Source organism: Helicoverpa armigera, chromosome 9, assembly GCF_030705265.1.
Source record: "Helicoverpa armigera isolate CAAS_96S chromosome 9, ASM3070526v1, whole genome shotgun sequence".
Taxonomy (NCBI): Eukaryota; Metazoa; Arthropoda; class Insecta; order Lepidoptera; family Noctuidae; genus Helicoverpa; species Helicoverpa armigera.
The window spans coordinates 8,947,672-8,963,427 of NC_087128.1; the positions used below are offsets into that span (position 1 = coordinate 8,947,672).

At 37.3% G+C, this 15,756-nt stretch overlaps 1 protein-coding gene across 17 annotated transcripts in view; it reads left to right on the forward strand.

Annotated features, from left to right (window-relative positions):
* Positions 1-51: 51 nt before the first annotated feature.
* LOC110372605 (CAP-Gly domain-containing linker protein 1) overlaps positions 52-15,756 on the forward strand; it is a 41,665-nt gene continuing 25,960 nt past the window's right edge. For 6 of the 17 annotated variants that reach the window (XM_049839186.2, XM_021329436.3, XM_049839188.2 and 3 more), the window contains exon 1: positions 613-1,028. In XM_049839186.2, the coding sequence (XP_049695143.2) occupies positions 785-1,028 (244 nt within the window). In that variant the 5' untranslated portion in view covers positions 613-784. Of the gene's footprint in view, positions 386-612; positions 1,029-10,261; positions 10,497-15,756 lie in introns of those variants that run through there. The other 11 variants (XM_021329438.3, XM_021329440.3, XM_021329428.3 and 8 more) reach the window with 10 other exon arrangements.

Sequence of the window (15,756 nt, forward strand, 5' to 3'; positions counted from 1 at the left end):
ACACAGAAAACAACTAAACGTAATTTATCCACGCTTGATTCGTGATTGTATGAGCGTTTTGACGATAACGAAACGCAACTTTGAAGTTTTGAACGTCGGGGACGACGGAAGAGTTTATTGCATTGCATTTGCAACGATTTAATTTGTTTTGTGTTAGTTAACAGCTTGTTTCATTTATGTGCTGTCTTTAAACCTTGTAATTACTTCATAGTTGGTGTAAAAATATTACATTCAGCCGTTAAATGTATTAAGATAATGTGTGTGTAGTGTAAGTGATAACGTCAACGGTCAAGCTCAGCTGGTCCCATCCGACGAGCGGTAAAAATCTCGCGAGTTTTTCTTTGCCTTTACACAGGTAGCACTTTTCGTGCTCCATTTCATCAAGGTATGCCGTTATAATTTTTTCTATATAACACGCTTGCTTAGATACACTATAACGTAAAAAAACACGTAGAACTTATCGTTCCTACTGTAACAGAGGTATTAGTGTTATTAATTTACATTACACGTGTTAATATTACCAAGATGCTTATATTACGTTAACGGGCTAAAAACAAAGTCGCGAATATTTTGTTTATCTTTATTTACAACGACGCACTGGCCGTGATCCAGATTACGTGTCGTCTTATTGCGCGGGAACTCGCGATATTTTTAGTATACTAGTCGCACGATGATTTAGAATGCGTCGTGTAACTAATATTACTATAAAGAAAATCGTTTTTCAGTAAATAATGTAGCTTGACTCCAAAGTGTTAGTTATCAAGTGTTTGTAAAGTGATAAAAAATGAGTGAGACCCAAGAGACCCTGCCGCCGGACTCGGCAACTGCTCCCCCTGCACCACCGTCATCCACATCTTCAGAAAATGCGTCACTTGCCAGCACAGCAACCTCCCCTGTCACTAAGCCAGCTGACTCCACAAGACCATCTTCTTTACCCAAACCGTCCGGCTTGAAGCCACCCTCCAAGATTGGTCGGCTCTGCTCCAACTCTGCGCCTAAACCTGCTGTGCCCATCTCTCCCAGAACCGGTGAGTTAATATTATCAATCCATATAATTACCTTATTAATTGTACATTAATATTTTCAAATGACCTAATTCTGATGACATAACTGCTGACTAAATGATTATTTAATTATCCTGAAGACACTATAAGCCCATTGTTATGCTTGATAACAAACTGCAATTGACAAGATAGTCCTGGTACATCAATGTTATAAGTGGTAATTGCTTGTAAGCTGAACTTAATCTCTGTATTTAAGCGATTTCAATGTTTCATACATCATTAATTTAAGGCAGAGTTTCAAGGTTAAGCTGGTAATTGAATTCTAGCTTTAGGTATTTATTGATAAATAACCACATTAGATGTAATCATGTTTTATGAGGGACACAAGGCCACTGGGGAATGGTTAATTAAATGCCAATGCTCACATCCAAATTGATCAGAGTGAATTAACATGGCTACCTAATAATCTCATATGTTGATGATATTAATTTATAAACAGTATCGGGAGAGATTGTGTTTGTTGATGAAGTGGTTTGAATGCTCATTGAATTTATTTGCTATTCATGTTGCAATGCGCCTGGCCCAGTTACTGCAGGCGCATATCACGATAATGCGGCGCAGTGTGAAGTGCGCGTGTGTTCATTATATTGAGCCAGTTAACAAAGGATTATTCAAAAAAGTAATCTTCCTTTTCTCTGCTACTACAAAACAATTTTTTTCGCCATGTTTCGTTTCACGACGACAAACTTTCGTGGCACCCAAAAACGGTGTTTCCCATTGAAACGTGAAAGTCTGACACGGCTTTGCAATTTGTTTACTTACATCATTTTACAGTGATATCATTCAAAAGATAAACGACTTTATCTGATTATAACCTATCCATTGATTATACTTTGCCAGTATGTTATTTTTATGGTCATTATCAATAGCATAATAATCAGACGAATAGTGAAATAAAATTGCTACACGATAGCGAAAGTTCGCGGCTCATTGTTCAGTCGAATAACGTGCTGCGTTAGGTCGTCATCGCTTATTATATCGATGAGATGCAAAATGACCTCAGTTATTCCAGTATCATCGGATTATCGTGAAGAGACATCGAAAATGTCGGCCTTGAACAAATGAACACAAACCAGTATTCCAATCCCAATAGTTGTTTAGCATCCGTGACGCGCTATCGATTAACGACTCGAATTAAAATAAATCGACTCATCAACAACGATTCTATTAATTAATAAATTAAGTTGTTTGAAGTATTTAAATGCAAATTAAAAATGAATTTTAAATAAATCATTTAGTAAATGGTTTGGTTGAAAGTGAAAATGTATATTGTTTAGTATTTTTTCTCATGCTATGCTATGATAATGCCGTTGTTGAGTTTCACCGGTGTTATGTCCGATGGACGATTGGCGACGGCTCGTGACTCCGCGCCACCAATCGTCGTCAGTGGATTTGTAGCAGTAATCACCGTTTTCACTTCAAGGTGCATGAATAAGCTTTTTAGAAAGACGAGACCGGAATACTGTTCCGGTTACAATTTTATCACCTTGCAAAATTCGCGAACATAAAATTTCCTTGGATGCCTCACTACGTTTACAGTTAATTTTATTGATACCCAATGCTGTTTCCTTTTATGCTTACAGAAGTTCAAAAAGGACCCTATAGCTAGATTAGAATCCATAACACGACCTTACCTGAGCTCTGTACAACTAAACCCAATTTCTTTAAATCCGCGATAAAAGCAGAATGTCGTTAGAAGTTTATTCTCGAATAAACATTGGATTAGATTGAGCAATTACATAGGTAATGATTGTGTCGTGATGACAATTGAAAAGGTTAATTAAAAAATGCACTCGAATAGTGCTCAGTTGAAGGTAATCAATTGGAACGTAAGCAAAATTGCAAATGACGCAGTATTACCAGTATTACTCAATGCTATCAAGCTCAGTTCCGGTTACTACTTAACTATACAGGATTATATTATCAATTAAGTACGGTAGACCGCACATCAGTGGTAACTGTCATGCGCCTTAACTCAATAGTAATAAGTACGATTTTCCTATAAAACTGTTACCACTGACCTGACGTTGACTGTACCTACCTGTTTCGAATTCTTGGATTTAAAAACAACGCGTGTGAAAAAACCGGTATTTAACTAAGAATTTTATTTATATAATTTCCCATAATCATCTTATATCAGCTCGATATCTATGTACCTATAATGGGAAAAGAAAATCATTTCTCTTAGGTACTTCCAACTAGCGGTAGTTGCTGTTACATGGTAACACCATCATGTTTTAACTACTTAAAAAACCAAACAACCGAGTAAAAGTTAACAAAACACTTAAACTTTCACATTTCAACACTAACCGTGACACACTTGTTAAAGTAACTGCTTTGCCGTTAGTCATGTGTCAGTACTCAGAAAAAAAATGTCTGATCCAGTTTTCAAAAGTAAACGGCCGGTGTTTATTGTTTTTACGGCGCTGCCGAAACTACAATTCCAAATAGAGATCGGCAAAAAACTATTCCTGTTATAGCATTACCGGTTTTGATTATGACCTTCACAGTTAACTGTTAAACACACTTACGGTGGACCTTTTGCAACGGTTACTTTTACTGCAGTTAGACTAACAGGAAGTTGGCAAAACAATTACTGTTTTACACCATTGCATTGGGCCGTGTAAAAACTAATTGTTATTGTTCTTAATGAGATACTACCTGATTAAAACTGCCATAAAATCGATTTCGATGAAATTGCGATGAGCAATGCGTTACAGACAGGTAAAGTAATTCTTAAATTGCCTGTAAACGACGAGTGCACAAAAACAATAATTAAGTGCTGAGCAATTTCCTTTTTATTAATGTACGTGTCAAGGATAGTTTCATCAGCTGAATAGTTAACGAGTGTTATAGCATAGTGGAGGAGAATAGCATTTCCATGTTTTGTTTGTTTAGGTCTTACAATTCGTCTTCCATTGTCCGCGCAGTTCACTTTCACCGCGGAGTGACGTGCGCTTGCGCCGCGCTTCCACCGCTATTCATTTGGTGCTTTGTTACCATACTCCAAAACGAGAAACGGTTAAGAGAGATCTACTTATACAATAAACGTGATAACAGGATTAATCAATCTCAAAAACCTTAGAAGATTATACTTATTTTAAATATGTACAATTTGACGGGTGTTTAAGTTCATTAGCATTAATTTATTCGTCGTGTCTAGTTTAAAGGATGGAATATATCACGCGAAGGTTAGAAGCAAAGTTAAAGATAAAATTCGTTTTGCCCAAGCAGTTCCTTTCTAGCTTCAATCTCGGTACCTATGTGACCTTATTCGTCACCCGCAGCGCTGGAACGACAGACTTACGAGTTGCCAATTTGCAATTTTAATTGCCTATTTAGATTTCCAATTAACAAAATAATAAATTAGGTACCTACTTATAAAAATCAAATGCATATTGTCAAGGAAAATAAAAAACGCGCTCAAAGTTGCTTTCAGCTGCACGATCGAATTTTACCACTCGGAAAGACCCAAGGGAATGCTTTGTGTAGAGCCGACCTGAAAGTGCATCAGCCTATTATTATGCCAAGCAAGTTGCAATAGGGTTAACGATTGCAATAGTCTTTAACGATGCACTCTTTGCCAATTGCCAATCATTACGTATGCACTGTCGCAGCCTTTTGACCGTTAACATCGTAAATGGCTTCAACAAGTGATAATCCATTTGATGCCGCTCTTTGTACCGTTTAAAGTCTTCCCACTCCACTACTTCGGAAAGTAGATCTCATTGTAGAAGTAACAACGCCATACATACGTAAACAAGGTTATTTATAGTTCAATAAATACTTCACATCTCGTATATTCTAGATTTTACATTTTATTCGGCTTATCACATTAAACTTGCTCGTAAATGTTTATAAAAATAAAAGTGTTATACGTTTCAGTTAACTTCGGTACCTACTTACCTACTATCTAATCTTGACAGGTTCAAAATAAACTCGTATTCGCTTGGGAGATAACTCCGGGACGCTGATATTTTGGCCTAAGTTAATGAAGTGGACGATCCCACTTTCTTCAAAAGTAATGCTTTCCAAAGGCGACCTATTGTTCAAGGTGGCGCATCAATCAAATGGCCTGACTGACAACTGGATGCCGAAGCCCCTATTCACGTCACTACGTCGGTTACAGAAAATGCGTGATGGAAATACTTTTATCTACGTAAAACTTCGTCTGTTTATGACTTGGTTATTTAACCAAGCTCTTACTGTGACTGTGACAGGCGATTTACATTCTTAGCACAACCTTTAATATTAAAGAACTTGTTCCAAGCAATAAATCTAAACTAAATCTTAAATCAGAGTAATTTTTCTAAAACGCGACGTACCTACTGAATTATATTCACGATCAAATTTTAGATATGTCTGTACAATTTTCCTTATGATCCTAAGGAAAACCCAAACCTAATAGATTTTGGTATTGTTACGTTGCGTTAGCATGCCAATAGCCAATACAGGCGGTCTTATTTAGCCATCATTAGGCGCCGCTTATTATCCGTAACGATTATTAGCATCCGTAAGGATGTCGTAATCAAGTTCCATAAACCGACCGCTTTGATCGTAACCGACCGACTTATATTCCATCATGTTTCATACTGCTTTATTTATTTACATTCCTTGCAAACCGGCACGCATAGCCAATCGAACTTCAAGATCGTTAGTTGGTTTATTATTAAATTATCCATTATCTATCTATTGAACGGTCTTCGGCTGCGGTGCGTGCCTGCAATCAAAACAATATTGAATCTGCAAGCTGTCCACCTTGAGAGTAAACATTCTAGGATTGGAACGTTTAGTCTGACATTTCCACAAAATGTCAGCATTATATGCACTTAGGACATCATGGATATTATTACACTTTGGTATTGCAATACAATTGCGATTAAGTGCTATCTATAAACTTTGGTTTATGATGTTGCACAAATAACTTTCCTGAATTGGTTTATCGTCTTTCGAAATCTGTCAAACGGCACACACCAGCTCTTCATTCCACAGTTATCGCTAAACAAGCAAGATAGATTTTTGGAATCCATTACGATGTAAATGAAGATAAAGTTCCAGTTAGAGATGTAATTAATACTAATTATAATAAAGTACTAGCTGATCCACAGGGTCAGCTCAGAATGTTCTCGCATTGTCAACTTAATCACCTCAATAACAATGTACTTTATTACAACAATGATAACTTAATTACGAAAATAGAATATTCAGCAATTAAATGAACTTGTTTTGATCACAATGCTGATGATGCTGATATTGCAGTGAAATAACAATGATCTCGTGATGACAGTGACATAATTTGTTGCGATTGCTTAATTTTAGTGAGAACAACTGAATAAGTAGGTGTTTCGCAACTGAACTATACTTACCGGGAAATATTACTGTAATAACGTCAGGTCGCGTCAGCATTACAAATCAATTAAGTGGAAGGAAATATTTTCTCCTGAGGTTACATCGTTTGGAAATGAATGTGTTCAGTAATCCCAGTTACCTTAAGAAAACCACAAGAGTATGGCCTCAATAGATAACTCTGAACCTTGAGAGTTTTCACGCCATGTTTTGCGTCAGAAAGAGTATTAAATATTCTCGTTCAAAGTACGTAGCATAGAAAATTGTGACATTAGTTGATCTTAGCAATTCAAGGTCGTCGTTGCATTATTCATGTCCGCCAGTGATATCATACTCAATCCTACATAATATTCATTGTAGAATTGAGTGCCTACATGCGCAAAACTGAGAAAGTTAATTGATTTACTTGCCATGACGAACTGGTAATTTTTGATTTTGAAATAGAACTAAGAGAACTCTCTCTTCAAGAACTGCTATATGCTTTATTTTATGTTGGTGATTATATGCATCAAGAGCTAAATTATATCACAGCCAAGTGTCAGCATTTCACAATTGTATGCAATCGATACTGGCCGTTATTTAACTAGTGTAAGCTAATTCTGCCGATTCTGCGTAAGAGTTGGCAACATCCTGGTGTTTCACCAAGCCGGGTGTTGCCCGCAGGTGATCTGATATTCCTGTAACTCGAGTATGTTGAAACCATTACTGGAAAGTGTTCCGGTCTGCCGGCCGGCGTCGCGTCGTCAGCGATGCTCAGGCGCACGTGTGGAAAATCGTCACAAAATAACCATATTCAGATTACCTACAGTAGCTTAGACATAGATATCTAAATGCGCATAATTTCATTGTTTTTGTCGACGGCGCGGCGGCTGTAATAGAATTTTCATGAGAATGAACAAACAAGATAGATTTTAGAATATTGTGTTACATGTCATGTCATTGTTTCAAAATGTAGGTATTGTGTAGCTTCATCCGACTGCTGTAACTTATTAACATTTTGTAAAGAGATTACATGAATGCCATGTAATCCTGTAATTAAGTCTGCTACAGACGTGCACCGAGGTGCAGGTGTGCGCGTTTACCAGGAAAGCTGGGAATTCCCCCCTGCGTATTTGTACAATATTTATAAAAGTTCACAAACGTTCAAACACGGTTTCTTGTTATGATGATGGTCTTACACGATACACTACTTCATTTAAGTACAGTCGATTTAATTTTGTAATAAGCAAAACATTTAATACCGTGTATTAAAAACAGCAAAATACTCTTCTTATCCTCATGATATTTACACGTGTTTTTTACTCAAGGTTCTCGTACGCGACTTGGAACAGGATACCGACGGAGGTTATACTTCAATGCACGACTTGCCAAAACTAATTTAATGTACAAACAGTCCCACGGTAATGCGACACTTTAAACTTTTCATTGGCGCCTGCCAATAAATTCTCAGACACTGTCTGTACGATGAGAAACTATTAATTAACTCTAGATTTCCAGAAAGGCTTTGCATATGGAACTTTATCAAGGATCTAGAAATTATGCACTGCTTGTGTTTAATCTAGGGCAGACTTTATTTGTGGGACAATAAATTATTTTGAAGACAAACTATATGCGGTACGTGATGTTTACCATCTCTTTAGCAGTCGGCTTCCTTTTTGCAGTTAGTTATGCCGACGTAGTTCAACAACGGGTTATAAATTAATCCTCACAGGGCAAGGAACACGAGTGCTACGTGCCTTCCGCTGTAAACTCGGTCCATGAGCCATAGCTTGCGGATTGTTTGGATTCCAATCTATCGGTCAAAGCCCTCTGTTTAAAGTCAATAATTAACCACACAATATTTACTGTCTTACTTCACTCATACATAATACTTCGGCTCTGTTAAATATTTCGCGCTGAACGCAAGTGCACATTTTGAATTATATGTACATTAGTTTCATACGTCATTCGATAGTTTTTATCGTGTTTTCTGTTTTTGTCAGATATCGTGCGTTCATTAGTTGGCGAGTTAACATTAAAACGTTATGTTGTAACCATGCAGTTCATTGAACGTCTAGAAAAATGTCTGGTTTAGCCCATTAAATTTGTCGTACACGATATGCAAGCAAGCGATCGAAACCCTTTATTAGCGTAATAAATATACACAATCTCATAAAACACGAATGCGGTGATCAAATCATATTTATTAGGCGCCATAAACTGACAAAGATAAAAATTTCATGACATGTCAAAGTGTGTCGAAAGACGTTGCTAAGTTTGCGCAGATAACGCAAAAGTTCCGGCGTGCCTCAAGGGGCGAATCGCTCGGCCTCCTAAAGCCTGAGTCAGCGCCGTCTCACGTCAGTTCGTGCCTGCGGGACGTGGGATAAATCGCTAACTTCCTTTTATAAATATCAATTTTGTTTTTGCAATAAATTGACCTTCCTGCGACTCACAAGCGGTCATTCACGTTTCAGATTGCTGCAATTTTTATTACTCTCGGATAAAATCTACCAGATATTATTAGTTGGATATGGAAAAAAAAACCATAACCAATTATAGAGTACTGTATGATTGGAATTCTCAGTCAAACTATGGTGAAAGGAACTTTATTGTCTACTTGGTGTTGCATAAGCTTACTGACCGTTCTAAAACATGACCGTACCATAATTCTTATTTTATGGTTCCTCCGTTTTGTCTAACTTCGAATGTAAATTATTTTAATGTTAGGTTACTTACAGGCTAGTGAAGTGAAAGGCTGGTTGTTTACTGAGTAGTCACAATCAATTGTCTCTTCAGGCAGGTGTCTTGCAACCACAAAAGCCTAAGCATGAGGATGCGGTGACATGAGTGAAGCATTTGACCTCCAGTCGCTCGCTTTCTTTGACCTATTAGAAATCGTGGCTCGTTCAACCTTCATGTACATTACTGGCACGATGGCCGTTAAGTTTAATAGGATCGTCACATCTATCCCCTTCAATTTCTTAGTGGCTGTAATCTATTAGAGGAGAATGTAACAAAGATGTCAAGTGACACTCTGTTTGTATAGTGTATCCCTGTTCTAGTGCGTAGCCGATGGGCGATGAGTAAGAATTCGCAGCACGCACGTCTTATCGTACCTTAGTGATACGCACGTTACCTATCTTATCACTATTTATAGAAAAGACAAATAATTTCATTGTTCCTTTTATTACATTTGCCCATGTCCATATGTGGATGAAGTAAATGAGTAACAGATAAGTGCTACTTTGCTCTACAAAGAAAATAAAGAACACATTCACGTTTTTCCTTTTTAGCCAGCAGTAGATTAAAATGAGTAAGTACTAAGCAATATACATTTTAACGGGTCCAACATTTAATGTAGTAGATATCGTTTTAAAATTAATTTTGAACTAGGTTCCCAACACTTCATAGAGCAGACGCGAGACGTACAGAAAATTCTAAATGAGACTGAAGTGTCCTGTATGAATCAAGAAGAGAAAGCCAAAATATTTTATTACAAAAATATCTTAGGTTCTAAACTGCTTAAATACCAGCCTCCCTAAAATAAGTACGAATTGAGTAGAAAAAATCCTGTGCAGGAAAACCTCGAAAAGTAACAATTACACGTGTTTTCCTGTTTTTTAAACATGACCTTAAGATGTGCGAAACAGGCATACCTGATAAAATTTTATTCGATCAATACTTTCCGTCTCCATTCCTTTCCTATAAGGATTAATCCAACCAGTTCCAAGCATTACTTAGCCGCTACAATTACCCGGAATAGCAAAGGTAATGTTATGAATTTAGTATTTAACGCGTCCGTCCGGGCCTAGGGGTGGCGGGTGCGCGCCGGGAAAACAAAAACAATGTAACGTAGAGATAGGTATGAGCGAGGGCGGCGGGCGGCGCGCGGCGTAGGCTGGCGCCGGCCGACAGTGCACGCTCGACGACCGACCCCGACGCGTGTGAACACCACGGCCGCGCATCTGCAACGCGCAGGATCGCCAAACTTACAATCGCTATCGCTTCTCTCCCGTGTTCCACATAGGACACCCTGATTTCTTCAAGATTTTATAGAGCATTGTGGAACGAAGATGCCCGTTGAAACGAAAATTAGCTTTTCGGGTGAGTCTAGTCTTCAGTTACCTTACCATGGTTAGAGCTAGGCGAACATAGGCTAAAAGTTCGGCAACTTACATAATATTCCCATAAAACCAGTTTTATATTGACATTTTGATTCACAAATTGTGGTATATTTTTGTTATTATTTTTAATAACAACCTGTTTGATGATAGGAAACTGAATCAGTGATACCATCCACGTATTAAGTTTCAGGCTCATACAATATTATTTTTAACTTGATATCAAAATGGCACTCCTCATAAATGCCTTAAACGGTTTTGGCTGATAATAAGCAATTTTAATTAAGTCTATGATCCATGTAAATATTTTAACGATGCGATGTGCGCATTAATTTTATGCAATTTCAAATTCCTTGTACGCTCGTAAGTTGTTATGTTAGAATCGTGAACTGTCCGCACGCTAATGAGAAGGTGCTAAGTGCAAGAAAATAAATATTAAAGCAGAAGCATAATAAGTAGCCTAACTATTCAGAATTGTGGTTCAAGTAGTTGAAGACCCTTTTGGTTCATGGCTTTTCAGTATCGACGTACACACATTTTGCTATGATTGTTTTGAATTGGAAGGTTAATCAGACACGCTATCTCCAATCAATTAGAAAAAAACCATTGAAACTGCAAATCCTTGTATAGTCTCCCGAAAACGCATCAACAAACTTGAATCTAGAATTGAAATACATAATTCTAAAAGAAAGGTAAGCATTCGAACAATTCCAGCTCCTTCATCGATTCTTTGTATACAAACATTATCGAATTTGTGGTAACAGTGACGTCTAGACGTGGATTTTAGAATCCAAACAAGTGTCAGGAATACAACGTTACAGTCAAAACAATGTGCTTTTCATATTCAGATTGAAACAGGCTCGTGACTTGAACATGATCTCATGGATTAGTTGTCACGTAGCTGTTATTATAACTACTGTTCTTACACGTAGGTTCTGGTGGCATATTGAGGCTTTTGCACAAATTTAGAGATTCAACTCCAAAAATAGTGCTAATGTTAACATTTGCATGCTTGTTGTCGCCGTTTATAGACGTCTTTATTACTGATATGACTCTCAAATTGTTGTCAACTTTCTCGATTTCTCTAGGATCCTTGTCTTGTTTAAGTGAATCATTTATAATATCTTGTATTATTTGTTTTCTTCTGATTCCATTAGCAGAAGCTTTCTTATAAACTTCAAAATTCCAATCTAATGTTGTATCTTAAATATGTAATTGTTTAATGTTTTGAATATATGATGGCAATATGTACATTCTGGTCGTGATTTAGACGATAGTCTGGTTTTGTACTAAAAATATTTTATTCATACTTAAGGGGATGATTTTCAGCAGGCGTCAGGTAATGAGATACTTAGTCTAGAATTTTGAGGCGATCATTTGCCTAATGAGTATCCTTAGCTCTAGTTACATGATAGAACGTAGTTAATGTCATTGCGTAATAGCTGAAATATTTTTGGGCATTAACAGTGGGGTTTAAAGGCGTGTCCGTGTAGTACGCCTCCCTCCAACTCCCCCCAGTGTTTGCCCTTGCGACCTCCCTGTGTAGCTGTGAAATACTGGCTAGAAAACTTCTTAAACAATTTGCATTTTTAACTCGAGCAACTGTTTCTTGCTCAGTTATTTTGTTGACTGTGACTAGCTAAGTAATTTTGTTTTTTGCTGCGACAAAAATAATGCAAATGCAAACACACGCATTATAATGCATGCGTTACCATTTATTAAATCAATGTTGGTGGTGGGCATAAATTTTCCCAAGCGTGCTTTTATTGTTAGACGTTTACCATGACCGCTGGTCCGATGCACTTATACTTGTTAGTCACTTAATGATTTTACTATTGCAGTGTCGCACGCACTTAACCTTGTTTGGTTAACTAGTTGACATGCCACATCGCAAACCATACTTGCATCCTGGCCTCGTCGGGGCCACATACAAATCATATCTACGGATCGTTGTCGCTGTAACCCTGTTCAACAGCACCAACCTAGTTCTACGATGACTTTATTGTCTAAATTATTCAATTGTTTCAGGACAGGAAAAAGGATATGTTAATATCATGTTCGTTACGTGTTTTTAGTTTATAAATTACTTCTCATTCTACAAAAAAATATCAGTTGTCATGCTCCTCTTTTGTTAAACTAATTCAAAGCGAAAACCTGCAAAATGCTGTGTATTCTATTCATCGTGTTCAGTATATCTATTACAGGACAACCTTGTTAATAGTTACATAATAATATTGTTTTCTTTATCATTTTCTGTTCCATAGCGTGTGACACGTCATTTCCCTCGCCTAATGAAACGAGCTGTACCTTACCATTCAATCAAAGTTGTTATTGGTCATTAGAACATTAGTAACATGCAGTGCGATAAAAATGTTTCTAAGTACAATTCAAGGGCACATAGGTATGTAGAACCTTAACGGACTAAAATACTAAAGATACAATATGAGTATGTGTATAATCAATGTTAATTAGTTCGCAGTATTTGTTATACTACAGCGATCCAAGCTAGAAAAGTAACATACATGTTCTACCATAATAATAATGATTTATGTCAAGATATCTTGCTGAATACTAACATTCTTATTACTGTAGTTGCCTTGTTATTCCCATCATAGTAGTTTGATATTTCCAAGAATCTTCCTCATTTCGCTTGTCCCATTTTCGGTGCGCTGGTCACGTCCCATGTGTTTGCGACGATAACATGTCAGCTTGTGTTAAGGTAAATGAAGTACCTGCCCTGTCAACATCCTGTCTCTTATCCTTATCGGAGATGTGCTCTTCGAGACAGAATTGCTCAATTACCTAGCTAGCATTGTTGTCGGTCAACCGTGGCGAAACTGCGGAGCAGGTGTGACCTGCACTTTGCGTGATTTCCTTGCATAGCGAATAGACATATCATCGTCTTGCATCCAAGTAGGTACTCGTATGTTCGAGGCTGCTGATATTTTCCTTATTTTGTATTCAACATTTAATCCTTCAATGTATTGTTTTTGTCGTCGCTTCGCTATAAATCAACCTGTCCAGGTGCTGCCTTGAACCATGGATTCAATTTCGCCTCGATAGCGATGCTTCTCAAGCGTATCAGACCGAGCCAAACATGTCTCGGTAATCAATCGACACTCAGCGGCTTGTCTTACATGATATTTTTATTATGAAATTGAGATGTATGCTTAATCGCAAACGGAGGTAACACGCCTCCACTATGCCGCAAATAATGAATAATTGCTTGCTCTCGTTATATCATCGTTTGGTTGAGGATATCGCGTAATACTAGTTACGGGACTATGTCCTCCATCTAAATCTATGTTGCTAAAGATATGACAGGATATCCCGTTTTTGCTTAGCTATCGTTACCATAACCATGTGGACGGATAGGCCTTATTGTTTGTGACGGGATGCATTTCACGTGGCTTTGTATGGGTCTGGGGCTACATCTTTTGACGTAATTTAATGTTCATTATTTTAAATTACCTCTCTCGGAGCGCTCGTCAATCACTTGACCAGCTTTTTTGCTGTCAGCGGCGCCACTTGATATTATTAAGAAACACTACTTAGTCAGCCAATTTTTATTACTGTTGTGTTGTGAATGTTGTTACGAAATTTCCTCGGACTTCGATTCATTGGTAAAGTTTTTAGTTGGTAATTGGTTAGTTGTTGCACGAAACTGTTACTGAGGAAATTGAATTAATTATGAACTTCCAGTATTTCTTCGTATAATAATTAAAAATACGTTTAGGTTCGTTTTGTCTGTATTTAAAGTTTCATGGAATGGTTTCTTTTTTTAACCTATCAAGCAAGACCTTATTTTAAAATAAACTTAATCAATTGACAATAAATAAGAACTTGAGTTGAAAGAAGGCGGTTGAAATTAATCGCGTTACTGAAGTCTAAACAACATAGCAAAACATGTTTTTGCGCAGTACAATACGTAAAGGCTGAGATCATAGATATGTCATGTATACTCGCTAGTTGACACTGTTTTAGAGAATACTTGTGGAGCAACCAGATTGTGAAGGGCTACTAATGGCTAAAATTTTACGTAAATTTGCAGGTCTTTGTCACCGAACGAGCTTGCCAAGATAACTTTAATTGAGCTACCAAATTTTGGGGAAGTTCTTGATCATTTTTAAATAGTGGTTAGATCTGGAGTTCAGCCAAATATGACTCTATATTTCTAGATAATGCTTTACAGTATAGCACTTTTATAGAGTAGGTCGGAGACGTTCGGATTATTTATAGCTGACGGTATCGGCGCCTGCCTGTCTAGACTATCCCGGATACTTTACTGGGATTTCCTCTGTTCTTCTGGAATATTCGTGCAATTGCATTTATCCATTGAGAAATATACTAAACGTTTACTGAACAGTCTAATTCATATTTTAGTAAGCCCAGAGCTTTCCAATTGCGTTAGCTTTCTCGTCTTAACGAGTCATAAGTTTTGCTTAACAACCGATAACCTAATAGCTACAAACTGGAGCACTTTATCTACGCTGATTTATTGCTCTTCCGTCTTTATCCCCATGATTCATTGCTCATGGGCCGATATTCTTATCTAGGGATTGTTTAGGTGACATCTAGCTTAGGAAATTGGCTTTGGGATAAGATTGATTTAAATCTATTTCAGGCCTAGATGTTGATAAACTACAGTGTCCAGTGTACAAGCAAAATATATGTAGTTAAATTAAGCTACACTACCCTTGACACTTCTAATAAAATATGTAGTTTTGAACGTGTCAGGGTCGAAGTATATTCAAAACTGGCACTAGTATTTAAGTATTTTTAGCAGAATTACAGGCGATAGGTCTGTACTGTACCTACGATACACACTATGTTTAATTAATCAGCCAGAAGACTGAAGGACAGACTTAACGGTCCAACACTGTTCACTGTCGTGAACACGAATCGTAACCCATTCAGCTTTACGCTGTGTCTATTTGTAGCACAAAAACAATAAATATTTTGTGGTTTAGGCGTTACGTGAAGAACCATTAATGAGAATATTAGTAATACATGACGCAGTGCAAGCGGTATTAAAATGGTAATTGTAATTTTTATTCTTCAAGGTTTCATTGGTTGTAATGAGTTGGTGACAAGTATTAATACGTGCCTTCTTTGTACTAGCTGAATAATGAATCGTGCGAAGTTGATAAAGTTTCGTATACTTACAGTCTAATTCGAAAAAGGGCATCTTTTGTAGAAGATTCTGTACAAACATTTCTCTAGAGTCTGGTTTTAAAAGAAGC